Here is a 25,459-nt window from a genome sequence, read left to right on the forward strand (position 1 = left end):
CCTGTCTGCTCATATTTCACTCTGACTTCCAGGGGTAGCAATGCTGGGTCCTGACCCGAAGCTGGTGGCCTTCACAAACAGCTCTGCCCCATCCCAATGGGAAGGCCCTGAGACACAGTATTTGTGATGTATAATGTCCCCTTCCTGGTATACAGTATATCCTTCTTTTTAGTTCTTGTGTCATTTCTTTCCATAGTTAGTTTTTTAAGTTAGCTCTTTGCTAACTTTGTTAATTTTATTCTTAGAATTTTTAGGTGTGCTCACTATTGAAAATGGAATTCTTCTCTCATTTCCTTTTCAGAAAGGAAAGTTATTTGGTTTTCTGTGTGTCTCCTCTTAACCAGCAGCAGGATGGATAGACTCCTCAGTAATTTCCCAGTGTTTGCTGAGTGATTTCATTCTTTGTCCCTTTTCATTTTCTACAGTGTTCAAGTGTAAATAAAACAATGATGAGAGGGGGCTTCCTCTTCTAGTCCTTGACTTTTTCTTATCACATCTTTATTGGAGTATAAATGCTTTACAATGTTGTGTTTCTGCTGTACAACAAAGTGAATCAACTATATGTGTACATATATCCCCATATCTCCTCCCTCTTGAGCCTCCCTTCCACACTCCCTATCCCATCCCTCTAGGTCATCACAAAGCACGGAACTCATCTCCCTGTGCTATGCAGTAGCTTCCCACTAGACATCCATTTTACATTTGGTAGTGTATATACATCAGTGCTACTCTCTCACTTAAACCCAGCTTCCCCTTTCCCCCTGTGCCCTCAAGTCCATTCGCTACGTCTGTGTCTTTATTCCTGCCCTGCCACTAGGTTCATCAGTACTCCTTTTTAAAATTCCATATATATGCATTAACATACAGTATTTGTTTTTTCTCTTTCTGACTTACTTCACTCAGTATGAAAGATTCTAGTTCCATCCACCTCAATACAAATAGTGGTGAAATCACCTCAATGTTGTTCCTTTTTATGGCTGAGTAATATTCCATTGTATATAGGTGCCACATCTTCTTTATCCAATCATCTGTTGATGGACACTTCGGTTGCTTCCATGTCCTGGCTATTGTAAATAGTGCAGCAATGAACATTGTAGTACATGTATCTTTTTGAATTATGGATTTCTTGGGGTATATGTCAAGTCGTGGGATTGCTGGGTCATATGGTAGTTCTATTTTTAGTTTTTTAAGGAAGCTCCATACTGTTCTCCATAGTGGCTGTACCAATTTACATTCCCACCAACAGTGCAAGAGGCTTCCCTTTTCTCCACACCCTCTCCAGCATTTATTATTTATAGATTTTTTCATAATGGCCATTCTGACTGCTGTGAGGTGATACCTCATTGTGGTTTTGATTTGCATTTCTCTAATGATTAGTGATGTTGAGCATCTTTTCATGCATTTGTTGGCCATCTCTATGTCTTCTTTGGAGAAAATATCTATTTAGGTCTTCTGCCCACTTTTTGATTCGGTTGTTTGTTTTTTTGATATTGAGCTGCATGAGCTGCTTGTAAATTTTGGAGGTTAATCCTTTGTCAGTTGCTTCATTTGCAAATATTTTCTCCCATTCTGAGGGCTGTTTTTTCATCTTGTTTATGGATTCCTTTGCTATGCAAACTTTTAAGTTTCATTAGGTCCCATTTGTTTATTTTTGTTTTTATTTCCATTTCTCTAGGAGGTGGGTCAAAAAGGATCTGGCTGTGATTTATGTCATACAGTGTTCTGCCTGTGTCTTCCTCTCAGAGTTTTATAGTGTCTGGGCATACATTTAGGTCTTTTATCCATTTTGAGTTTATTTTTGTGTGTAGTGTTAAGGTGTGTTCTAATTTCATTCTTTTACATGTAGCTGTCCATTTTTCCCAGCACCACTTATTGAAGAGGCTGTCTTTTCTCCATTGTCAACGATAAGGTGACCATATGTGCATGGATTTACCTCTGGGCTTTCTATCCTGTTCCATTGATCTGTATTTCTGTTTTTGTGCCAGTACCATACTGTCTTGATTACTGTAGGTTTGTAGTATAGTCTGAATTCAGGGAGCCTGATTCCTCCAGCTCCGTTTTTCTTTCTCAAGATTGCTGTGGCTATTCGGGGTCCTTTGTGTTTCCACACAAATAGTAAAATTTCTTTTTCTAGTTCTGTGAAAAATTCCACTGGAAATTTGGTAGGGATTGTATTGAACCCGTAAATTGCTTTGGGTTGTATAATCATTTTCACAATATTGATTCTTCCAATCCAGGAGCATGGTATATCTCTCCATCTGTTTTTGTTTTCTTTGATTGCTTACATCAGTGTTTTATAGTTCTCTTAGTACAGGTCTTTTGCCTGCTTAGGTAGGTTTATTCCTAAGTATTTTAGTCTTTTTGTTGTGATGGTAAATGGGATTGTTTCCTTAATTTCTCTTTCTAATCTTCTGTTGTTAGTGTATAGGAATGCACGGGATTTCTGTGCATTAATTTTGTATCCTGCAACCTTACCAAATTCATTGATTAGTTCTAGTACTTTTCTGGTGGCATCTTTAGGATGTTCTATGTATAGTATCATGTCATCTGCAAACAGTGACAGTTTTACTTCTTTTCCAGTTTGTATTGCTTTTATTTCTTTTCTTCTCTGATTGCTGTGGCTAGGACTTACAATACTATGTTGAATAATAGTGGCAAGAGTGCACATCCTTGTCTCGTTCCTGACCTTAGAGTAAACACTTTCAGTTTTTCACCATTGAGAATGACATTTGCTGTGGGTTTGTCATACATGGCTTTTATTATGTTTAGGTAGGTTCCCTCTGTGTACACTTTCTGGAGAGTTTTTATCATAAATCAGTGTTGAATTTTGCCAAAAGGTTTTTCTGCATCTATTGAGATGATCATTTGGTTTTAATTTGTCAATATGGTGTATCACATCGTTTGTCTTGTGTATATTGAAGAAACCTTGCATCCCTGGGACAAATCCCACTTGGTCCTTTTAATGTGTTGTTGGATGCTCTTTGCTAGTATTTTGTTGAGGATTTTTGCATCTATGTTCATCAGTGATATTGGTGTATAGTTTTGTTTTTTTGCTATATCTTTGGTTTTGGTATCAGGGTGATGGAGGCCTTATAGAATGAGTTTGGGGGTGTTTCTCCCTCCACAATTTTTTGGAAGAGTTTGAGAAGGGTATGTGTTAACTCTTCTCTAAATGTTTGATAGAATTTGCCCATGAAGCCATCTGGTCCTGGACTTTTGTTTGTTGGAAGATTTTTAATTACATTTTCAATTTCATTACCTGTAGTTGGTCTGTTTATATTTTCTAATTCTTCCTGGTTCAATCTTGGAAGGTTGTACTTTTCCAAGAATTTATCCTTTTCTTCCAGGTTGTCCATTTTATTAGCATATCATTGCCTGTATGATATCTTATGATCTTTTGTATTTCTGCGGTGTCAGTTGTAATTTCTCCTTTTTCATTTCCAGTATAATTGATTTGAGTCCTCTCCCTTTTTTCCTTGATGAGTCTGGATAAAGGTTTATCAATTTTGTTTATCTTCTCAAAGAACCAGCTTTTAGTTTTATTGATCTTTGCTATTGTTTTCTTTGTTTCTATTTCATTCATTTCTGCTCTGATCTTTATGATTTCTTTCCTTCTACTAATTTTGGGTTTTCTTTGTTCTTCTTTTCCTAGTTGCTTTAGATGTAAGATTAGATTATTTGAGATTTTTCTTGTTTCTTGAGGTGAGCTTGAATTGCTATGAACTTCCCTTCTAGAACTGCTTTTGCTGCATCCCATAGGTTTTGGATCATCGTGTTTTCATTGTCATTTGTTTCTAGGTAATTTTTGATTTCTTCAGTGATCTCTTTATTATCTAGCAGTGCACTGTTTAGCCTCCATGTATTTATATTTTTTACTGTTTCTCTCCTGTAAAGTGATTTCTAACCTCATAGCATTGTGGGTGGCAAAGATGCTTGATATGATTTCAATTTTTTAAAATCTTCCAAGGTTTGATTTGTGGCCCAAAATGTGATCTTCTCTGGAGAACGTTCCATGTGCACTTGAGAAGAAAGTATATTCTTCTGCTTTTGTGTGGAATGTCCTAAAAGTACCAATTAACTCTATCTGGTCTATTGGGTCATTTAAAGCTTGTGTTTCCTTATTTACTTTCTGTCTGAATGATCTGTCTATTGGTGTAAGTGGTGTGTTAAAGTCCCCCACTATTATTGTGTTACTGTCAATTTCTCCTTTTATGGCTGTTAGCATTTGCCTTATGTATTGAGGTGCTCCTATATTGGGTGCATAAATATTTATAATTGTTATGTTTTCTTTTTGGATTGATCCCTTGATCATTATGTTCTGTACTTTCCTATCTCTTGTAACAGTCTTTATTTTAAAGTCTATTTTATCTGATATGAGTATTGCTACTCCAGCTTTCTTGTGATTTACATTTGCTTGGAATATCTTTTTCTATCCCCTCACTTTCAGTCTGTATGTGTCCCTAGGTCTGAAATGGGTTTCTTGTAGACAGCGTATATAAGGGTCTTGTTTTTGTATCCATTCAGCCAGTCTCTGTCTTTTTGTTGGAGCACTTAATTCATTTACTTACATTCAAGGTGATTATCAATATATATGTTCCTATTACCATTTTCTTAATTGATTTGTGTTTGTTTTTGTGGGTCTTTTTCTTCTCCTTTTGTGTTTCTTGCTTAGAGAAGTTCCTTTAGCATTTGTTGTGGAGCTGGTTTGGTGGTGCTGAATTCCCGTAGCTTTTACTTGTCTGTAAAGCTTTTGATTTCTCCATCGAATCTGAATGAGATCCTTGCTGGGTAGAGTACTCTTCATTGTAGGTTTTGTCCTTTCATCACTTTAAATATATCCTGCCACTCCCTTCTGATTTGCAGAGTTTCTGCTGAAAGATCAGCTGTTCACCTTATGGGGATTCCCTTGTGTGTTATTTGTTGCTTTCCCCTTGCTGCTTTTAATATTTTTTCTTTGTATTTAATGTTCGATAGTTTGATTTATATGTGTCTTGGCATGTTTCTTTTTCGGATTATCCTGTATGGGACTCTCTGGCTTCGTGGACTTGATTGACTATTTCCTTTCCCATGTTAGGGAAGTTTTTGAGTCTAATCTCTTCAAATACTTTCTCAGTCCCTTTCTTTTGCTCTTCTTCTTCTGGGACCCCTATAATTCAAATGTTGGTGCATTTAATGAGGACAGTCTCTGAGACTGTCCTCAATTGTTTTCATTCTTTTTTCTTTATTCTGCTCTCCAGCATTTACTTTCACCATTTCCACCGGTTACTTCCACCATTCTATCTTCCAGGTCACTTATCCATTCTTCTGCCTCAGTCATTCTGCTATTGATTCTTTCTAGAGTGTTTTAACTTTCAGTTATTGTGTTGTTCATCACTGTTTGTTTGCTCTTTAGTTCTTCTAGTTCCTTGTTAAATGTTTCTTGTATTTTTCCATTCAGTTTCCGAGATTTTGGATCATCTTTATTATCATTACTCTGAATTCTTTTTCAGGTAGGTTGCCTATTGTGTCTTCGTTTATATGGTCTTGTTTTTACCTTGCTCCTTTATCTGTAATGTATTTTTTTATCGTTTCTTTTTTTTTTTTTTTTTTTTGATGGGTGGGGCTCTATTCCTCTCTTACTGGTTGTTTGGCCTGAGGTGTCCAGCACTGGAGTTTGCAGGCAGTTGGAGAGAGCCAGGTCTTGGTGCTGAGATGAGGACCTCCAGGAGGCCTCACTCTAATTAATATTCCCTGGGGTTTGAAGTTCTCTGTTAATCTAGCGGTTTGGACTTGGAGCTCCCACCACATGAGCTCGGGCCAGACCTCTGGCCTGGGAACCAAGATGCCACAAGCCGTGTGGTGTGGCAAAAAAAAAAGAACAAAAGGAGAACGAAAAAGAAAAAAGGAGTGGTACAATAACAAAGAATAATACACAAAATAAAATTAGAAAGATAAAAAATATAATAGAAAAAATAAAAATACAATTGAAACAACTGCAACATGGTAAAATAAAACCACACCAGAGGAAAAAAAAACCGGGGGGGGGGGGCGGGGAACAAGCCAAAAGGAGAGAACAATAACAAAGTATAAAGAATAAAATAAAATTAGAAAAATAAAAGATTTATTAGAAAAAATAAAAATATAAATGAATCAACAACAATGAATCCACTAGGTAAAACAGAACCCCGATCTAAAAGATGAAAAAATATAATAAAGCCTTGGCTATGGGGGTAGAGTTTAGGCGGGGGTGGAACTTAGGCAGGGGCTGGGGTTTTGGGTGGGGCAGGACCTAGGCGGGTGGTGGTGCGACATTTGAGCGTGGGGTGAGGCCTAGTCTCAGAACCCATGCAGCTGTAGCCGGAAAAGGCCCTGGGAGTGGGGCCTAAGTGGGGCATCCTTCAAGTGTGGGGCGGGGCCTCTACTTAGGACCTATGTGGAAGGGGAGCGACAGGACATGGAAGGAGGGCCTCTGGAGTGTTGAGTTTGGAGGTGGGGCCCTGAGTGAGGGCGTGTGGGTGGGGTTTAGGCCCACAGTGTTGGAGGGGGTCTCAGAGGGGGTCTCCGAGTGTAGAGGTGGGGCCCTGGGTGAGGGGGTAGGGTCGGGGCTTGGGTTCTGCCTGGCAGGAGGGAAGCTCCTAGGGCAGAAGATTAAGCCCGGGAGCCCAATAGGTTCCCCGGTGCCTAAGTGGACAGGGAAAGCACTAGCCCCGTTCCCTTCCGTTCCTTCGCTCCCCTCCCCCACCTTCTCCCCCAGGGTCTCCCCCATCACTGCTGGACCCCTAACCGTGGGTGGGTCCCGCTGGGTGTAGGAGCTCATCCCCTCCCCCAGCCACCCTTCAGGGGTGCTGGTCCCAGAGGTCCGGCTTTTACTTTTGCTCCCCCTTCCCTCCCTCCCTCTCCTTCAGGACCCGCGTGGCTGGAGGGGCCCTCGGTGGGCAGATGATCAGGCCTGGGATCTCAGCAGGTTCCTGGGGGTCCACCTGGGCAGGGGAAACCTGGCCACGCTCCCTTTTGATCCTCTGCCCTCCCAATGGTCCCCCAATTTACCCCTTCGGGTGTGGGATCCCTTCTCCTCCCCCAGCTGCCCCTCAGGGGTGCCAGTGTTGTCCCACCTCCACTTCTCCTTCCCCTTCACTCCCCCCACGCTCCACATCCTACCCGGTCTCTTGGGGTTCCTTCCTTCCCCTTGGGTGTCCATGGTCCCCCACGGGTGCCTGGTAGGTGCCCTAGTTGTGCGGAGAGGTGAATTCCACATCCTCTTCATACGCAATCTTGACTCCGCCCCCCTAGTCCTTGATTTTAACTGAAATGATTTTAGTGCCTCATCATTTAAGAGGACAACTCTCATTAGATTTTGTTGAACAGCTTTCAAGAGTTTTCTGCCTTTGCAGTGTTTTACTAAGAGTATCTGCTAAATGTTACCAAATGACTTCATATGATAAAGGATTTGCTGTTACAGGTATTAGTATAAAGCATGTTGCTACGTTTTCTAATGTTGAACCATACTTGCATTTCTCAGTACAGCATTACCATCTTTATTACACTTTGGAATTTAAGTTTTTCTGGCTTCACGATATTATTGGGGGGCTCTTTATTTTATCCTATGACAGAATAGTTTAAATAGCTCTAGGGTTAAAGGTTACATTAAAATCAACTGTCAGTTTACCTGGCATTGGCATCTTTTTTGAATAGTAGACTTTTTATCCAGCTTTCCTATGGGAATTGATCCATTCAAATGTTTCACCCTTTCTTGGCTCCTTTTCCATTCCTTGGGGGCTGAGGCCTTGCTCGGAAGTACCCATTCCTGGTCCTGGTTCTTTTGGGCCCCGGGACCCAGTTTTGTGTTTCACATGAGTGCAGTTGTCCTGGGGCCTTAGGAGCAACTGGCCCAGGAGGTGAAGGTACATGAGCTTGAGGAGAGGAGAGTCCAGTTTGGCCCCAGCTCTCCAAGTCTTTTTCTCTTTTTGTTTTAACGAGTTCACATCTTTGGAGTGTTGCCTGCCTACATAGCAACTCCATCCCATCTGACAATACAGCTTGTCCTGCTTGAGACATTCACAAGACCAGGGCAGAAATTATATTTGGGGTAACAGGAAATCTGGAATAACAGTGAATTATTAGAATGTTTAAAAAATAAAGAGCTCATTTGTCCCCACCCCTATCATACCTCTATGTTCCTTTGTCTTCCTCTGTTATGGCTTTAGTTGTGTGGGTTGTCCTGGGAAATAATTAGGAAACTAATTAGTTATGTAATTACAAGATATGTGTGCTGAGACCCACAAAATGTGTCCCATAGTTCTATTGGGGAGGAAGAAAATGTCCTCTAAGTTCTTCTGGCTGGTCTAAGAGTAAAATGGACATGAGACAGATTAACAGGAGAAAATAAACAAAATTTAATAATATGTATACATGGGAGAGACCCAGGAAAACTGAGTAACTTGCTAAAATGGTCAAAGCCTTCATCTTAAATACCATCTTCAGCTAAAGATGAAAGAGGATGTTGGGAGTAGTGGCTTGGAAATTCAAAGGGGGTGAAGGCAATTCACGTGGAGACAGGAAAGCAAATGTTGGTAAACAAATATTTGCTGGGACAGTGGGACACAGAGTGGACTTTGGCCTCTGGGCTGTGCCAGTTCCCCCCCACCCCCACCCCTCACCCCAATTCTTTGCAGACATCCCTCCCTGCTGATGATAACTCTGTTCCAAGGACAGTCCCTTTATCTCAGATCTTTAGGCAGCTAAGGGGGAGGTAAAAAGAGAGACCTTCTGGGCTTCTCTGGTGGCACAGTGGTTGAGAATCTGTCTGCCAATGCAGGGGACACAGGTTCGAGCCCTAGTCTGGGAAGATCCCACATGCCGCGGAACAACTAAGCTCGTGTGCCACAACTACTGAGCCCGCATGCCACAACTACTGAGCCTGTGTGCCACAACTACTGAGCCTGCGCTCTAGAGCCCACGAGCCACAACTACTGAAGCCCACGTGCCTAGAGCCTATGCTCCACAACAAGAGAAGCTATGACAATGAGAAGCCTGCGCACCACAACAAAGAGTAGCCCCCGTTCTCTGCAACTAGAGAAAGCCCACACGCAGCAAAAAAGACCAATGCAGCCAAAATTAAATTAATTAATTAATTAACTAATAAGAAAAAATGTAAGACGTTCTGTGTCTTCAAAATGATCAGCCTAAATTAATCCTCATGCCAAAGAGACATATTTGGGGGTGGTGCGTGTGCAAATTGTTCTGCTCTGCAGTTTCTTTGAGACATCCTTATTGTCTGCATCTATCACGCTTTGCCTGTGCCCTTGAAACATACCACCATGATATGGTTCTAGGACGTATCAAGTTTCCCTAAATGTCTTTGGTTAGATTTCTATTTGCATAGCCATAAATAAGCTTTTGAAGGGAAATTTCTCCTTTTTTAATAATGACTGAAATTGTTTTTATATAATAATAATGTTAACTGAAATAATTAGTAATTTATTTTTGTATTATTAAAGAGATATATATCTGGAGTTGAATTTACAGATATATTTAGAAAGGATGAACAAATACTAAAAAGTTTTTATTATTTGGTATAATCTGCAACTGATTAAGTTTTTCTATTCTTTGTTGAAACTTGTCTTAAAACTAAATTGTATTTTTGCATCATTTTATGTGCCTAAGAGAAAAGGAAAACAGCCCCTAGGTAAGCATCCAAGCACCATCTGCCTGCTTAACTGCTACTCACAGATTATTTTTCTGTTTTAGAAATTATTTAACATGGAGAATGAGTGTATATAAATATTTAAGAGTGGATTTACATATGCCATAAAACTGGAGAACAAACTGGTGATACAATCAATATTTGTTCTATTCTTTTATTGATTGAACAGAAAACAAAACTAAGGAAAGTGACCCACCCTTACAGGGAAGTTGTCCAAAGTTGGCAAATAGAAGTAGGATAGATTTCTGCAATGTTCCATTTGTTCTGTAGAGCCTGGCTTCATTCCCCACCCCCTGCCGCCCTGCCTTAAAACATTTACATGTATATTATGGCAATAAAAAATAAATTAGAAAACAAGAGAACAACACACTACTATTTCCTATCAATAAACCATCCACTGTCTTCATTTTTGTGTTCTCTTCTAGTCTCTTTCCCCATACATCCTGCAATTTAGAGTGTCATTATAATAGTTTGGATACAACTCTGCAAGCTGTGCAGGGAAAGGAGTGGAGAGGGACAGGGGAGGGAGGGAGGGAGGGAGAGACGGGACAGGTGTTGGAACACAGCGTTGTGTCGATTCCTGGCATGCTTGTGGCTTCCGTGGCCCCAGACTGCAGTTGAAGAGATTAATGTGGAACCCTAAAGCCATGAGATCAGAATTGTCTCATTCCAGAAGCACAGGCAAAAAATTATTAAAAGGAATCTGATTCTCTACTTTAATTCCTAAAAGGGAATTAAGGCAATTTATAAGCTTCATCTACATCTCTTTCCTGTCTGAATTTTCCTCCCCCTTACCTGATCAGAAGCAGCAAGCCACCCCAAGGCTCAGTCCTCTCAACACACCTTCAAGTGTTTTATGTCACCCCCCTCCCTGCCCACACCCCCGACCTTGTAACCTGGACTTTGTCTCCCTCATTGTGCTAGTCTGGGCCCTCTGAGTCAGAGATGCCAAGACAGGATTAGACAGGCAAGAGATTTTCAAAAAGAAACATCTTTGAGGAAATGAAGAGGGAGGCCAGGGAGGTGTCTGACCTTGAGGAGAGAGGGAAGAATGGTAAGTCAGGTGATCTGTACCCTCAAGCAGAAACCTGGTCCAGGGAGACTCCTCCCAGATCAGAGGCCGGACATCAAAGCAAGGCCCTGCCATGGAGAAGCAGCTCAGGCGGATGGATGTATGACCAGTGCCCTAGGGATCCAAAAAGAGAAACTCATGTGCAAAAAGAAATGTACTGAAAGAAATGTACTAACAGAAAGAGGAAACAAATTTGGAATAAAAGGTAATTTAGGTTTTCAAAATAAACGTTGAGAAGAATGATCTGTCTATGAAATTAGACTTGAAGTAATTCAGGGAGATTAGGAAAGCTAATGAGAAAACTAAAATTTTATTTTCCAGTGTTTAAAAATTGCAGTGGAGAAGTGAAGTGAGTTAGCTCAGAGGTGTGGACATGGCAAATGGTGTAAAGATGGAAAGGAAAACGTTGACAGAGAAGTCGGGAAGAGCATGAAATCTCACTTCCTAAATGAGACGTCAGAACAGTGAACAGATTGAACACAAATTAACAGCAACAAAAAAAAATGTTCTTAGAGACTTTTGAGTCTGTTAATAGAAAATGTCTCACCAAGCATCAGTGAAAAGAGTCCAGTATGTAGACATAAAGTAGTTCATGTTTGAATTTCTGGAGTAAAGAAAGAGAGTCCAACAAAGAAGAGAAAGTCTTACTGGCCTTGGATCTGTCCTGTGCAGAGCAGAGAGCAGTGGCCAGCAATCCCCCGGAGCCTGATGGTGGGAAAAGCACTTTGATGCTGTAGGGGTTAGGACAGCCAGCTAGCTCTCAGGAGAGAGGTGAACTGCAGACAGAACTGTTAAGCAAAAGGGAATCAGAACTTGGAGGTTTGGAACATTCTCAGCCTATCCACTGTTTCAGAAAATTAGAAAGTTTGTTCTAAAGAGAAAACTAGGGTTGCGGCTGAAAAACTATTTGATAAAGTGATCCTGGTGAGCTGTGGACTTAATCAGCCATCTCAGCAGAAGCTGGGAATGGAGATGGGATTATACCAGCAGGAACATGGCCAGTTCGAACTAAAGGGACACAGAGAGCAGAATGAAGGAAGGGATTCTACACAACAAACCACCGAGCTAGTCAGCCGTGAATGTGTACTATCCTTCAAGAAAATCATTTGTCTTAAATATTTCCATTTCTAAACAAGGATAAACATAAATCAATCAAGCAAAGATTCCAAAGGAGAGCAAAACAAACAGTCCAAAAGTAATACGGAAGTTAGTAGCTAGTAAAACAAATAGAAAAATAATGAGTTAGAAAATTTTAAAAAATAGAATTGATAAAACCAAAAACTATCTTCGACCAAATCAATAAAATTATGACTGTTAACAAGTCAAATAAAGAAAAAGATGAAAAGCACTGATTTTATAAAACTAGGGAAAATAAAGAGAAGATACTAGCTGTGGAGCTGAATTTAAATGTATTTGTGCAATTGGAACTTTTATTAATAAAAGAGGAAACCCTCAATGAAGCAGACTATTTCTGGGTCTACTGAAAATATCTCATAATTTTCTGTCCCGTGTGCCGTAGGTTTTGTCTTCCCATAGAATCGAATTAGATAAAATCATCGAACAACCTTCCTGCTAAGGGCAAGTTTCTCTTACTTGAGCAGCCTGGGTTTCATGCCCAGGAGGTCACTTCTGTTCCCAAGTCTGCGGCTCCTTCCAAAGTCACGTGTTGCAGCTCCGGGGTGGACTTGATGAAAGTATAACTGGCAGTTCTGCTTCCTGGGTCTTCTTTCCTTTTCCTTTTTCTATCTGAGAGCCAGCTGTTAAATGCCTTCCAGACCATCACTAGATCTCCTTTCCCCTCTTTCCTCCTCAGGTTGAATCCTGGCTCATGTGACATAACAGGCAATGCTTGGTTTACTTTTCCTTATTTGTTCACAATAACTTAGGGTTGATCCATGTTGCCAGCTCTGCAGCTGTGGTCTAGACACTGATTTTCCAAATCCAGCTCTTGTTCAGTTATCAATTTATGTGTTGAAGAAGGCTAGGAAAACTGTGGTTTCAATACATTTTATTCTGAGTATAGATTCTGTTCTAATTAATAACATTATTACTGATTGCAAAGCTCACCATTCAGAATTGATGAGACCCTCTTGGCCTTTGTACAAGCCCGATATGAGGGGGTCCGACCAGTCCAGGAGCCGTCTCGGGGGTGACTCAGAAGCTCATCCTAGTGCCTGGATGGCCGGGATGTGCGGACAGGCCAGCCGTGTCACTGTCCACACACAGAATTGCAAGGGAGACCAGATGTCCGCGGCCCGTGTACCTTTTGTTGTTGCTGCCGCATCACGGTGGGCTGTTCCCTCATTTCTGATCTCACAACGTTCACTTCACATTCACTGCTGACCCTGTGTATGTTTCAGGTGACTTTTTAGATATGTCAACTGAGAAAAATGCACAACCTAAAAGTTGGAATTATGCTTTATTTGGCAGACTTTCCTAGGACTTCAAGCCTGGAAGGTAGTAGCATCTCAGATAGATCTGAAGGATGGCTCTGAAGAGGTAAGGGGGCCGCCAAAAATAGGGATCTTTGCAACAAAGGCCAGGCAGTTGGAACATCAAAAGATGACTACTTAAAGAAAACCAGCTATCTCAGGTTGAGGAACTTAGTGTTTTTCTATGTATGGGAAGACGCAAGAGTCTGGGCTCACTGAAATCATCCCTTTGATACACACCTTGACTACCTAGGGCCAGTATCCTGTTTTTCTCCATCCTGAATTCCCCTCAGGGCCCATAGTCTGGAGTGGCCACAGTGGCTGATGGCTTGGTGGCCCCAACATTCATTGTTTACTGGAAGGGCAGGTGACATTTTTTGGTCCACAGATACATTAATGGCATTTGGAAAAAGGCTATTTCCTGGAACGCGGGCCTCTCACTGCTGTGGCCTCTCCCGTTGCGGAGCACAGGCTCCGGACGCGCAGGCTCAGCGGCCATGGCTCACGGGCCCAGCCGCTCCGCGGCACGTGGGATCCTCCCGGACCGGGGCACGAACCAGCGCCCGCTGCGTCGGCAGGTGGACTCTCAACAACTGCGCCACCAGGGAAGCCCTGGGCTTCTATTTTGAAGGTTAAATTTGATGACGTGCTGTGGTATTGAATAAAGCTAGGTCTAACTACCAGAGTAAGGTGATGAATCATTTAAACAGTCTGGCAACAGCGCCAGTGCTTCCCCCCATAGGTGAATGTTTCTGCCTTGTGTGCGGGGATCAGAGGGAAGCACAGACTGCAGAAGAAGGTGGAAGATGCTGGCAGAATCTGGGAGCTCGGGCATTACACTGACCCTTGAAGGAGGAGGTCCCAGGAGCTGAGACCTAGAGCCATCAAAGGGGAGGAAACCAGGAGGCAGCTGCATGGTGGTAGCCTGGATGGAATATGGGGACACACACGGGCATCCCTGTGGACACTGCTTGCACCCTGAGAATGAACAGTGTGTCCCAGGAGCTCCAAGGCTCCCACACCGGCTTTCCACAGTGACCACTAAAACTGTATTGGGAGAAATGGTCTAAATTGGAAATAAATGAAAAACTTGATTTACATGTTTTAAAAATATTCCATTTGAATTCAAGAAGCCTTAATAGGCCTTTGGCAACAGCAAATGGTTGCCCTGTGGTCGTCATTCACACTTGCAATTTTGAAACATGCGGGCCAGCTGGCATGTTAGATTGTACCAGAAACGCCTGAGAGACAAATCCATGCTTTGCAAAAGGAAGTCTGATGTACAGCCTCAATTCTAATCTCTTGATATTTCTAGGTTTCAGCGTTCCCATCTCTGTGTTGAGGGAGTCTGAATAAAAGATCTCCAAGGTCTAAAATCTGTGGTGCAAACATTCTCCACCTCAATGTTCCCACCCCGCATCTCCTGTAGGAACAAAGGGAGGGTAAGCAAAGCAAAGCAAGACTCTGAGTTCCTACCAATAAAGAACCACATACATTTACGCTGTACATATAACTATCCTAATAATTGTTGGTCAGATGTACTTGCTATAAACTGTGAAACTGAATCCCGATATAAATTATATTTTTACATAAATGGATAGATGACACATGCAAAATTGTGTTTAATTTGCTAAGGATAGAACCAGCAGGAAGACAAAAGAGCCTGTTCAAATACAGGGATGCATAGAATCATCCAGGAAAGGAATGCACATAGGAGATTGCTAAGTTCCATAACCTGCCGTCTGACTTTTTACAGATCAATAAATCCACAGCATCTTCGAGTCACCATCCCCACTTGCCTAAACAGTGAAAACATCTGATCAATTTTTACAGGTTAACATCCTGTCTTACAGGGCTACTTAGCATCTTCTCCTTTCTCACTTGGGAATTGTTAGTGTCAATTGAAAAAAAAAATGCACAACCTAAAAATCGAGAATTCTGCTTTATTTGGCAAAAAAAAAACTGAGGACTTAAGCCCAGACAGGCTCTCAGATAGCTCTGAGGGACTGCTGTGAAGACGTAAGGGTGGGCCAGGATATAGAGGAGTTTTTGCAACAAAGACCAGGTAGTGGGAACATCAAAAGATGACTGTTAGTTAAAGAAAACCAGGCATCTCAAGTGAAGGAATTCAGCGCTTTTCTATGCATGGGAAGATGCCAGAGTCTGGGCTCACTGAAAGCATCCCTTTGTTCTGCACCTCAGCCATCTGGGGCCGGTGTCCTGTGTTTTCTCATCCTGAGTCCCCTCAGGGTGCACCGCTGGGGTGGGCTGCCGTGGCTGACGGCTGGATTGAGGGCGTCCTGCTTCCATCCTGAGTTCCCTCAGGGCTCACCGTCAGGGCCGCTGTAACGTGATGGCTTGATGGCGGCAACATCCTTTGTGTACTGATGTCACAGTGACATTTTTCATTCACACCATGATAGAGTGTGTGGAAAAACTCTCCCAGTGAGATCAACTCTAAGGTTTGGATAAAATATACATGCAGTTTTTTTTAAAAAAATGGTTTGAAGATATCAGAGTGCAAAGGACTTGGAGGTCTAGCTGTCAGAGGAAAGGCAGGCTCACTGAGCTAAGCTCCATACTCACCTCCCCAGTGTTTGCTCAGGGCATTTGCAGGATCTAGAGCAGAGACAGGTGTCCTGCGGAAAGCCATAGCCCAGGTGGCAGCTTCTGGCTGAGCTGGGAGGTGGAAGGTGGTGTTTGGGCTGCCAGGGAGGCTGGGAACTGAGAGGGAGGCTGCATTTGAGAAGAGGAGGGAACCACAAAGAAGTGAGGCCCAAATTCTTCATGTAATTTTCCTTCAAGGCATTTGCAGACTGCAAAGCTGCAATGTGCCAGGTAAGAGAAGCAGAACCCGAGCAGAAAGCAGCAACTGGGTGGCTGGGGCTTGCGGAGACCTGCCAGGACTACAGTGCTCAAGAGAGCGTGTGGAGGGGCCCCAGCAAACAGCAGGAGTTTTCAACCAAGACTTCAAGAAAGGCTGTGCCCTAGGAGTGAGCTGGGGGGCTGGAAAAGACCAACCCGAACAAAGCCTCAAATCCATTCGCGGCCAGATCACTGTAGCCCTCCTGTACTCTGTCAGCCAAAAGGCTCTATCCGGGGCCTGTACAATGTCGCTTTCACAGTATCTGTTGTTTAATTCAAAACTTCCAGGCAAGCCAAGAAATACCAAATGACCCCAAACCAAGAGAAAAGCAAACTAGGAAATGAGAGACTCACAGGTTATCAAGATATGGTGACTATTTCAGAAGGTTTTTAAAGTAACAGATTAACATGCACAAGAAGACAGAAGAAAAGCTGGAGAATTTCACTGAGAACTGGGTAATACTGAAAAAGTTGAAACTGAAAAATGCAATAACAAATTAAGAATTAAGAATTACGGTTTGGGTAGCCAACGCCCATCAACTGCCTGCTTGAACAACTGTTCCTCAGGCAAAAAGGCATTATACGCTGTGTTCGTTTTGAAATCAGCCATTTTTAGCCTGAGCGTCCTTGAGTAACAGCCAGGCCAGCAATAGAATTTAATGTATCAATGATTAGTTATGAGCCATGTGACTTGGACTAATGTTTATTCCCTCTAAATCTCATTTCCATTTATAAAATTCTTCTGCATGCATCGTATTTTTTAAAGTACCATATAAATATCAGATATTATAATTAGATTAATTAAGATTAAAAACTGCTTCTCTCTATTCCCCTACTTCCTAATGAAGTCATATATATAAATATGGCTTTATTTGCCACTGAATAATTGTAGTGACCAGACTGCTTTTGTACATCCGGATTCTCTTCAGTAATTTATATTTTAGCTCATCAAGTTATATGTGTTTTTTTTTGTTTTTCAAGTTCCTAAGTGGTTCTTGGACTTCAAGTCTATAATTTTTTTTTTTTAAGAAGATGTTGGGGGTAGGGGTTTTATTAATTAATTTATTTATTTTTGCTGTGTTGGGTCTTCGTTTCTGTGCGAGGGCTTTCTCTAGTTGTGGCAAGCGGGGGCCACTCTTCATCGCGGTGCGCGGGCCTCTCACTATCGTGGCCTCTCTTGTTGCAGAGCACAGGCTCCAGATGCGCAGGCTCAGTAGTTGTGCTTCACAGTCCTAGTTGCTCCGTGGCATGTGGGATCTTCCCAGACCAGGGCTCGAACCCGTGTCCCCTGCATTAGCAAGCAGATTCTCAACCACTGCGCCACCAGGGAAGCCCCCAAGTCTATAAATTTAAAGTAAGTGTTTCATGAAATTGAAAATACAACTACCACACATCAAAACTTATGAGACCACAGCTAAAGTAGAACTGAAAGAGAGATTTATGGAACTAAATGCTTACATTAGAAAAGAGGAAAATTCTCAAATCAATAATGTAAATCACCAACTCAAGAAACTAGAAAAAGAACATCAGGGACTTCCCTGGTGGCACAGTGGTTAAGAATCCGCCTACCAGTGCAGGGGACAGGAGTTCAAGCCCTGGTCCGGGAAGATCCCACATGCCGTGGAGCAGCTAAGCCTGTGTGCCACAGCTACCGAGCCTGTGCTCTAGAGCACTCACGCCACAACTACTGAGACCACATGCTGCAGCTACTGAAGCCCACGCACCTAGAGCCCGTGCTCCACAACAAGAGAAACCACCGCAATGAGAAGCACGTGAACTGCAACCAAGAGTAGCCCCCACTCGCCGCAACTAGAGAAAGCCCGCACGCAGCAACAAAGACCAAGGCAGCCAAAATTAAATAAATAAATTTATTAAAAAAAGAAAAAGAAAAGAAAACAAACTGAAAGTAATAGAAAGAATAAAATAGTAATGATAAAAACAAAACAAGTCAATAAAACTGCAAACAGAAAGTCAGTTGTGAAAATTAAATAAAAAGCTGTTTTTTTTTTTTTTCAAAGATCAACAAAACTGATAAACCCTTAATACGACACAGGGAAAAAAAAATAGAGAAGATGCAAATTACTAATATTAAGAATAAAACAGGAGATGTCATTACAGATCCCACAGAAATTAAAAGGATAATAAAAGAATACTAACAGCTCTACACACATAAATTTAACAATTTAGAGGATATGAACCAACTCCTTGAAAAATATGAGCTGCCTCAACTTACCCAACATGAGACAGATAACCTGTATGAAAGCTACTAAGGAAATGGAATTCATAATTTTAAAGTCCCCTCAAAACTCCAGGTCCTGATGTTTCCATTGGAGAAAAGTACCAGACATTTAAAGAACTAATATCACTTCTATAAAATCTTCCAAGAAGAGAAGAGGAAGAAATACTTCCCAACCCATTCTATGAAGTCAGTATCAACCTGATACCAAAACTAAACGAAAGACAATATTTTAAAAAGTACAGACCAATATCTTTAATAAATAAACAGCATTTCTTAACATTTTTATTAGCAAATCAAATACATCAATATATAAAAAGGATTTTATGTTATGACCACAAGGAATTTTCTTTTTCCAGGAATGCAAAGTTGGCTCAAAAGTCAATCAGTAGGGTTTCCAGTCACCTCTCCATCCTAAAAACAAGTAAAAAGCTCAACAAATGGAAAAATCGGTAACACTTCTTAGATCCATCAAAGAAGTAAGGTCACAAAGCAAACTGAATCTCCCTAAAATTTGGAGAGACGTAGAGACAGATGTAGAGAATCAAACTCACCAGAGCAGAGACCTCCATGTGAATCAGCGCCAGGGCAGGAAAACCTAACCTGTACGTGACGAATTGCTGAGAGTCAAAACCCCCGGGGGCCCCAGACATGGGGTGTCCTCACAGTTACGTGAACTTTGACATCTTTTGACAGAAGAAGGGGGTACGTATCCTTTCTGAAATATTTCAGAACCTTCTGTTCTTTTAAAAAAGTTCTGATCTCAGGAGAAACTTGACCAGAGCCTAACCTGTTGAGGTTTTATCCAAGCGCAATTGAAGTGGGGGAAGGGAAATACCCAACTCCAGCCCCCGGAGCCATCCGTACAACCAAGGGGGAAGGTGGGGGGCTAAGAAACACTTGTGAAGCTCACAGTCCAGAAGCAAATACGAAAAGGTTAAGACCTAATGATGGGACTGAGAACCCTCCCTCCACCTTGCTGTCAGGGTTACTAAAGTTCTTTTTAGAGTAGTTCCTCTTCCCCAGTGCATCATGGGTGACCATTCAAAACGAAATTAATGAGGTACACCAAGAGGCAAAAAACAAACAAACAGTTTGAAGAGACCAGAACCAGAGTCAGATAGGACATGTTGGAATTATCAAACCAGAATTTTAAATTATGATTGAGAATGCAAATAAACGGACTGCTGATTGGAATGTAAATTTCATAGTTACTCTGGTAAACAGTTTGGTAGTTTCTCATAAAACTGAACCTACAACTGCTGTAGGCTCCAGTGATTGCACTCCTGGGCTCTCATCTCAGAAGAATAAAGATTATGTTCACGCAAAACACATACGTGAATTTTTATAGCAGCTTTCTCCTTGATAGCCAAAAAACTGGGAGAAAATCCAAAATGTTCATCAGTAGGTGCATGGATAAAGTGGGGTCCATCCATAGCATGGAAACATCTCTGTAAAAGGAATGAGCCATTGGTACTTTTGACAGCTTGGCAAGGTCTCAAGGGTCTTATGCTGAGTTTAAAAAGCCAACCTCAGAAGTCACTTACTGTTCCATTCCACGTATGTAACATTCTTTTAATGACAAAACTATAGATATGAAAAGGATAGTGATTTCCAGGGTTAAGGTTGAGCGGGTGGGGAGGGTGATAACAGTGGCTCTAAACGGAGGCATGAGGGTGATCTTGGTGGTGATGGAGTGGTTCTGGATCTTGGTCTGGTGATGGTCACACAAAATTACGCAGATGATAAAATGACACAGGTGTGCACACACCCACTGTACCTGTCAGCTCCTCCCACTGGTTTTGTGCTATAACTACGTAAGATGTAACTTGGGAAAACTGAGTGAAAAGCACATGGGTTCTCCCTGTAATACCAACTTCCTGGTTTGACTGGAATCTATAACTTCAAAATAAAAAATTTTTAAAGTAATATGGTTCATAGGAAAACAATGTGTGTGTGTGTGTGTGTGTGTGTGTGTACACATTCAGAGGGAGTTGGGTACAAGAGTCTCATAATTTGGTTAATTTATAGGAACATTGCTTTTAAGATGGAAGATTTGGAAATTTTCAGTAATTGGAATCTGTTATAGAAATATCAATAGGTTGTAGAAATTGTATTTTAGTGAACTGTTCACAATTTACCAAAAACACTTTTATGTGGTTTTGATTCAAAAAGAACTTACAAAGTACAGGAGCAGTAACTCTGTTGAACTATATCATAAGTAAATATTTGAAGCAGGAAGAAACAGCAACAGTGCATATAATTCTAAAAGTCACGTGAATAACCCTCTACTCAGACTAAAATTATTTTACATGAAGAAAGCTTATTTTTCTTCTTTTTTTAAATCGCAGTATAGTTGATTTACAGTGTTGTGTTAGTTTCAGGTGTACAGCACAGTGATTCAGTTATATACCTATGAAGAAAGCTTATTTTGTAAATTCTTCAAGGGTCGACACTTGTACCACCTAACTGTGTTACTGATACGACCACACAGAGAAAAAGAGTTAAGTGACTTTTGAACAAAACGCACCAATTTGGAACACAGTTCCCTCTCCCCTCCTGTCAGTCTTGCCACGACAGACAAAAGTGTCCCCACGTGGTGTCCAAACCTACGAGGGGTTAGGAAAGGGGTTATAACATAATCCAGATGCAACAATGGTCAAAAATTTACAAATTATGTCATAGTAAAATCCTTTACCAGGAATAATTGCTCTTTTTTTTTTTTTTTTTTTGCGGTACGCGGGCCTCTCACTGTTGTGGCCTCTCCCGTTGCGGAGCACAGGCTCCAGACGCGCAGGCTCAGCAGCCATGGCTCACGGGCCCAGCCGCTCTGCGGCATGTGGGATCTTCCCGGACGGGGGCACGAACCCGTGTCCCCTGCATCGGCAGGCGGACTCTCAACCACTGCGCCACCAGGGAAGCCCTAATTGCTCTTTTTTAATCACAGGCCTGGGAGACAAATACCTGACAGTCCAGATGCTTGTAGAACCTTCGACCTGAGTTTAATCCAAAGTTAAGACTCAGTGAAGACCCAGAATCAGGGTTTCTTCTCACTATTCATTAAGCAGTAATAAGGAGATGACTTTATATATAAGTATTTTGAAAGCTTATGAAACAAACACTTTCTTATATGAGACAAAGTGTAAATTGTTGCTTTCTACCGCCTGGATTAGGTGCTTAAATTACCTTTTTGAACACTTGGTGTTTTTGTTGGATTTTGCTTTTCTTCGCGGATACATATTTTACTAATACACTACCAGCACTTTCTTGTGAGCCTCACTTTACCATATCTCTTCCTAGCCTGAAGCAAATGATAATAAACGCTCTCAGCATTTAAGCATTTCGTATACACGGGGTGGGGGCGGGTGGTTTTGGGAGGCCGGTTTCCAAATGCCCACTGACCTTGCTTGTGACGGGGACACAGGGGTGCTGCCTCACACGAGCCCTGTGTACGGATGTGGAGTGACCCCCTGGGACATACTTTTAAGCGAAAACAGCCAAGTACGTAGAGTTAGGAGTATGCTACCTTTTACGAAAGAAAGACGAATCAATAATAATTTGCTGATTCTTTTAAAGAAAGTTACGCTAGGGGATACAGTAGAGCTGGTGAAGCTGGCCATCGCAGTGGCTGGGTGGGAGAGCGCAGTGAGGCAAACGAGGCTCACGCTGTACACCACTGTTCATACGGCCACGTGGAGAGAAGGGCTGGGTGACTTCTGAACAAAGGGCACCAACTCTGAGAACTAAGAAAATCTTACTGTTAGGAATAGCACTTACGGTGTCATTTTAAAACTCTTTTATGTGACTGTGAGAGAGAGATCAATTTGAAGTGTTTCATTGTAAGAGAAAAGAGGTGCACGTATAAAATCTAAGAAGAAAGGATTATGAATCCTAATAATGTCAACTCACAATTTGAAACCTGTGCGTGTGCGTGTGTGTGTGTGTGTGTGTGTGTCCCCACCTGTGCCCACTGAGAGGGGCTGGATGCAGTGACTTCCCAGTAATAATGAGCACTTGCAATAATCAGGCCTTGGATCCTCGGTATCGCTCTCCACCAAAGGAACCTGGGCCCCTCGGAGAAAAGGCTGATTTCAGATGTGGGCAAAGTGAGCTGAAAATGCGTTGCTGGCACCGATGTGGCCGAGGCTGGTAGCAGCTGAGGGAGTGTGTCTGAAGGACACGGGAGTGGCCTAAAGCTGGGGCCACTCAAAAGCCGAATTGGGACAATTTGAATATAAAAAAGAATAAAGACTGCAGTGGTTACAAATCACTGAGAAAGAAAGATCCAAAGTCCTACAGTGATATAGAAAATAGACCTAAGTTAATACTAATAAAAACTCATTAGAAGTGACTACTACAATGACATAGGTTAATTCAGGCAAGAGGGATAGGAACTGTTGAATAACTTGAGGGCAGAAGTGTGCTACCTATTCTAGTGTAATCCTCAGGACTCTGGTGATGTATGGTATTCCCATTCTGCAGATGAGGCCATTAAGGCTCAGAACAATGACATCCCTTAGTCCAAGATCTCATAACTAGTGAGTAGTGGTACCAGACTTTGAATCCAGATTTTTCTGAAGAGGAGACAGGTAACTGCGTGAATATCTGTATCTAAAGGTACAGGTTTTGTGGGCAATTATGGAGTACCCTCTATGTGCAAAGCACACTGATAGATATTAGGGCAAATTAGAAGGCGATTGGACCCTCAAATCAAACTCTGAAAAAGAGACAAAAAGAAAAAAGCACACCAAAGAGACCTGGTGTCAAATGTCAAAGTCAGGGCATCCCAGGAGCCGAGTGGGACCAGGGCTCACAGGGTGGGTCCCACCTGCAGCTGCTGCTGTGGCTTTTTGGCCTCTGACCTCACAGAGCCGAGGACACAGTCCAAGGCCGAGGAACGGGAGGTGGGCTGGGTGGGGGGTTTGGAGATCAGGGACCTCCTGTGGGCCTACATGTGGGGAGGGTCTGGAGTTCAAGTATCCTGATTCACCGAAGCTGATGCAGGAGTGACTTTGGGACCGAAGAGGCAGTGGTTCCAGGCGTGTGAGCGTGACGTGTCAGCAACCTGCAGAGACCGCTGCCCTCTGGGAAACCAGGAGCAGTGCTCAACGGAGAAAACCGGGCTGATCTGTGTTTGGGCTCCTCCTCAGCTGGATGACTGTCAATGCTTCGAGGTCTTGGGGAGACAAGCGGGGTCAGGAGAGGAACCTAGGGCGGGTCTGAGTGGAGGGGCCCGAGGAAAGCGGAGCTCCTGGCGGGAGAAGGGGCGGTGCCCGGGGGTGAGGTCTCCAGGGCCACCTTCTGGAGCCCTGATCCTTGCCGCTTGGCTGACACAGAAGACAAAGCCACTGAAGCATGAGTTACTCTGCTTGGAGTTATTCTGACTAGAATGACAAAAAAGCCAGTTTTTATCCTAGAGTTTTGGCGGATTCATTCATTTTTAAAAATTCTGCAGATGAAGATTTTTCACGTGTTTGATGACTTGATACAGTGTCATTGGGCGTGCTTTGGTGTGAGCACATTATCCAAGGCTGTAGAAGCGAAGGAAGGGAGGATGAGCCTGAGAGCCCTGTGTTCAAGGCTGAGGTAAGGACCGATGTCTCCGTTTCAGAGAAAGGTTTGGAGGCTGAGCAGTTGTTCCCATATGACTGAGTGGTATGAACTGTAGCACAGAAACCATTTGTTTCAACCGAACACTCACACTGGAAATCTCCCTGATAACCATTGCTTCGTGTCCTGGATTTTACATGGAGTAAGATGTACACATGGCACCTTTGTTGGCGGAGAAGCTGGCAGGTGATGTTGATCAAGAATCGAGGGGTCTTCAGTTCTCAAGGAAGACTGTGGACCATGTACCCCTGGTTCATGCTGAGACAGTGCCTCTCAAAGTGTGGCCCCAGGCCAGCACCGGCATCACCGGGGCACTTGTTATCCAAGCAGATTCCCTGCTCACAGCCCAAACCTGAGTCAGAAGTGCTAGGGGGTGGGACCACTAACCGGTGTTTCTAGAGCCATCCAGGTGGTTGTTCTGTAAGCTGACCTTTGAAACCTGCTCTAAGAGGTGTGGTGGTAACACTGGATTTATGTCACTTCAAGCAATTTGCTTGTTTCCGCTCTCTCTCCTGATAAGCCGGGTTCTCTGAAAGTCCCCGTTAATCAAGTTTTTCTATGATTACTTGGAATTAATTGAATCACAGGATTGCAGATCCAGCCCACGTAGAAGGCCCCCAAACTGAAAATCACAGTCGGTGAAAGACACAGGATTGTCATTCATAAAAACTTTATTTTTAAAATTTTTTTAAACTTTTAATTTTATGTTTGAGTATAGCCAGTTAACAATGTTGTGATTAAAACAAATAAAACAAATAAAAATCAATGTAGTGATAGTTTCAGGTACATAGCAAAGTGACTCAGCCATACATGCATGTATCCATTCTCCAAACTCCCCTCCCATCCAGGCTGCCACATAACATTGAGCAGAGCTCCCTGTGCTATACAGTAGGTCCTTGTTGGTTATCCATTTTAAATATAGCAGTGTGTACATGTCCATTGACTCCAAACCCCCTGAATATCCCTTCCCCCTCTGCTAACCTAAGTTCATTCTCTAAGTCTGTGAGTCTGTTTCTGTTTGGTAAATAAGTTCATTTGTATCATTTTAAATAACATGGCTTTCATTTCAGGAAAAAACTGGGAACACTTCATAGTCCTGAAATGGTAACTCTTTCACTGTCCTTCCCGAAAGGGAGTGGATAAAACACGCAGGGTAAAGCTAACTCTCCTAATTAAGTGCAATCTGTTTCTTCTTTCCAGGCCCAAACTGCTTTGCCGAGACCGCTGTCATCCCCGCTGGGAGGGAAGTGAAGACGGACGAGTGCACCGTCTGCCACTGCACCTACGAGGAGGGCACCTGGAGGATTGAGAGGCAGGCCATGTGCACCAGGCACGAGTGCCGGCAGATGTAGGGCTGGCCGCACGGACCACAGATGTTTTCTAGGATCCTTTCCCGATCTACCTGAACGTTCTGGATGCCTCTGGGAAATATCGACCGAAAGGAGCAGACTTTTGATGAGGAATTGTGGAAAACTGTTGGTACTTTTTCTTTTCTTGGTCACAACAACTGCAGGAGAAGGAAATGGACATATTTCAAAACATCGACAAGAACTTTGGGCAAA

At 42.5% G+C, this 25,459-nt stretch overlaps 1 protein-coding gene across 1 annotated transcript in view; it reads left to right on the forward strand.

The window, feature by feature from the left end:
• The window catches only part of VWC2 (von Willebrand factor C domain containing 2), a 113,917-nt gene extending 88,668 nt beyond the window's left edge, over positions 1 to 25,249 (forward strand). The window contains exon 4 of the mRNA XM_065884334.1: positions 25,098 to 25,249. Within this exon, the coding sequence (XP_065740406.1) occupies positions 25,098 to 25,249 (152 nt within the window). The remainder of the gene's footprint in view (positions 1 to 25,097) is intronic.
• The last annotated feature ends 210 nt before the right edge of the window (positions 25,250 to 25,459 follow it).

The sequence above is a fragment of the Phocoena phocoena genome, chromosome 9 (genome assembly GCF_963924675.1).
Source record: "Phocoena phocoena chromosome 9, mPhoPho1.1, whole genome shotgun sequence".
Taxonomy (NCBI): Eukaryota; Metazoa; Chordata; class Mammalia; order Artiodactyla; family Phocoenidae; genus Phocoena; species Phocoena phocoena.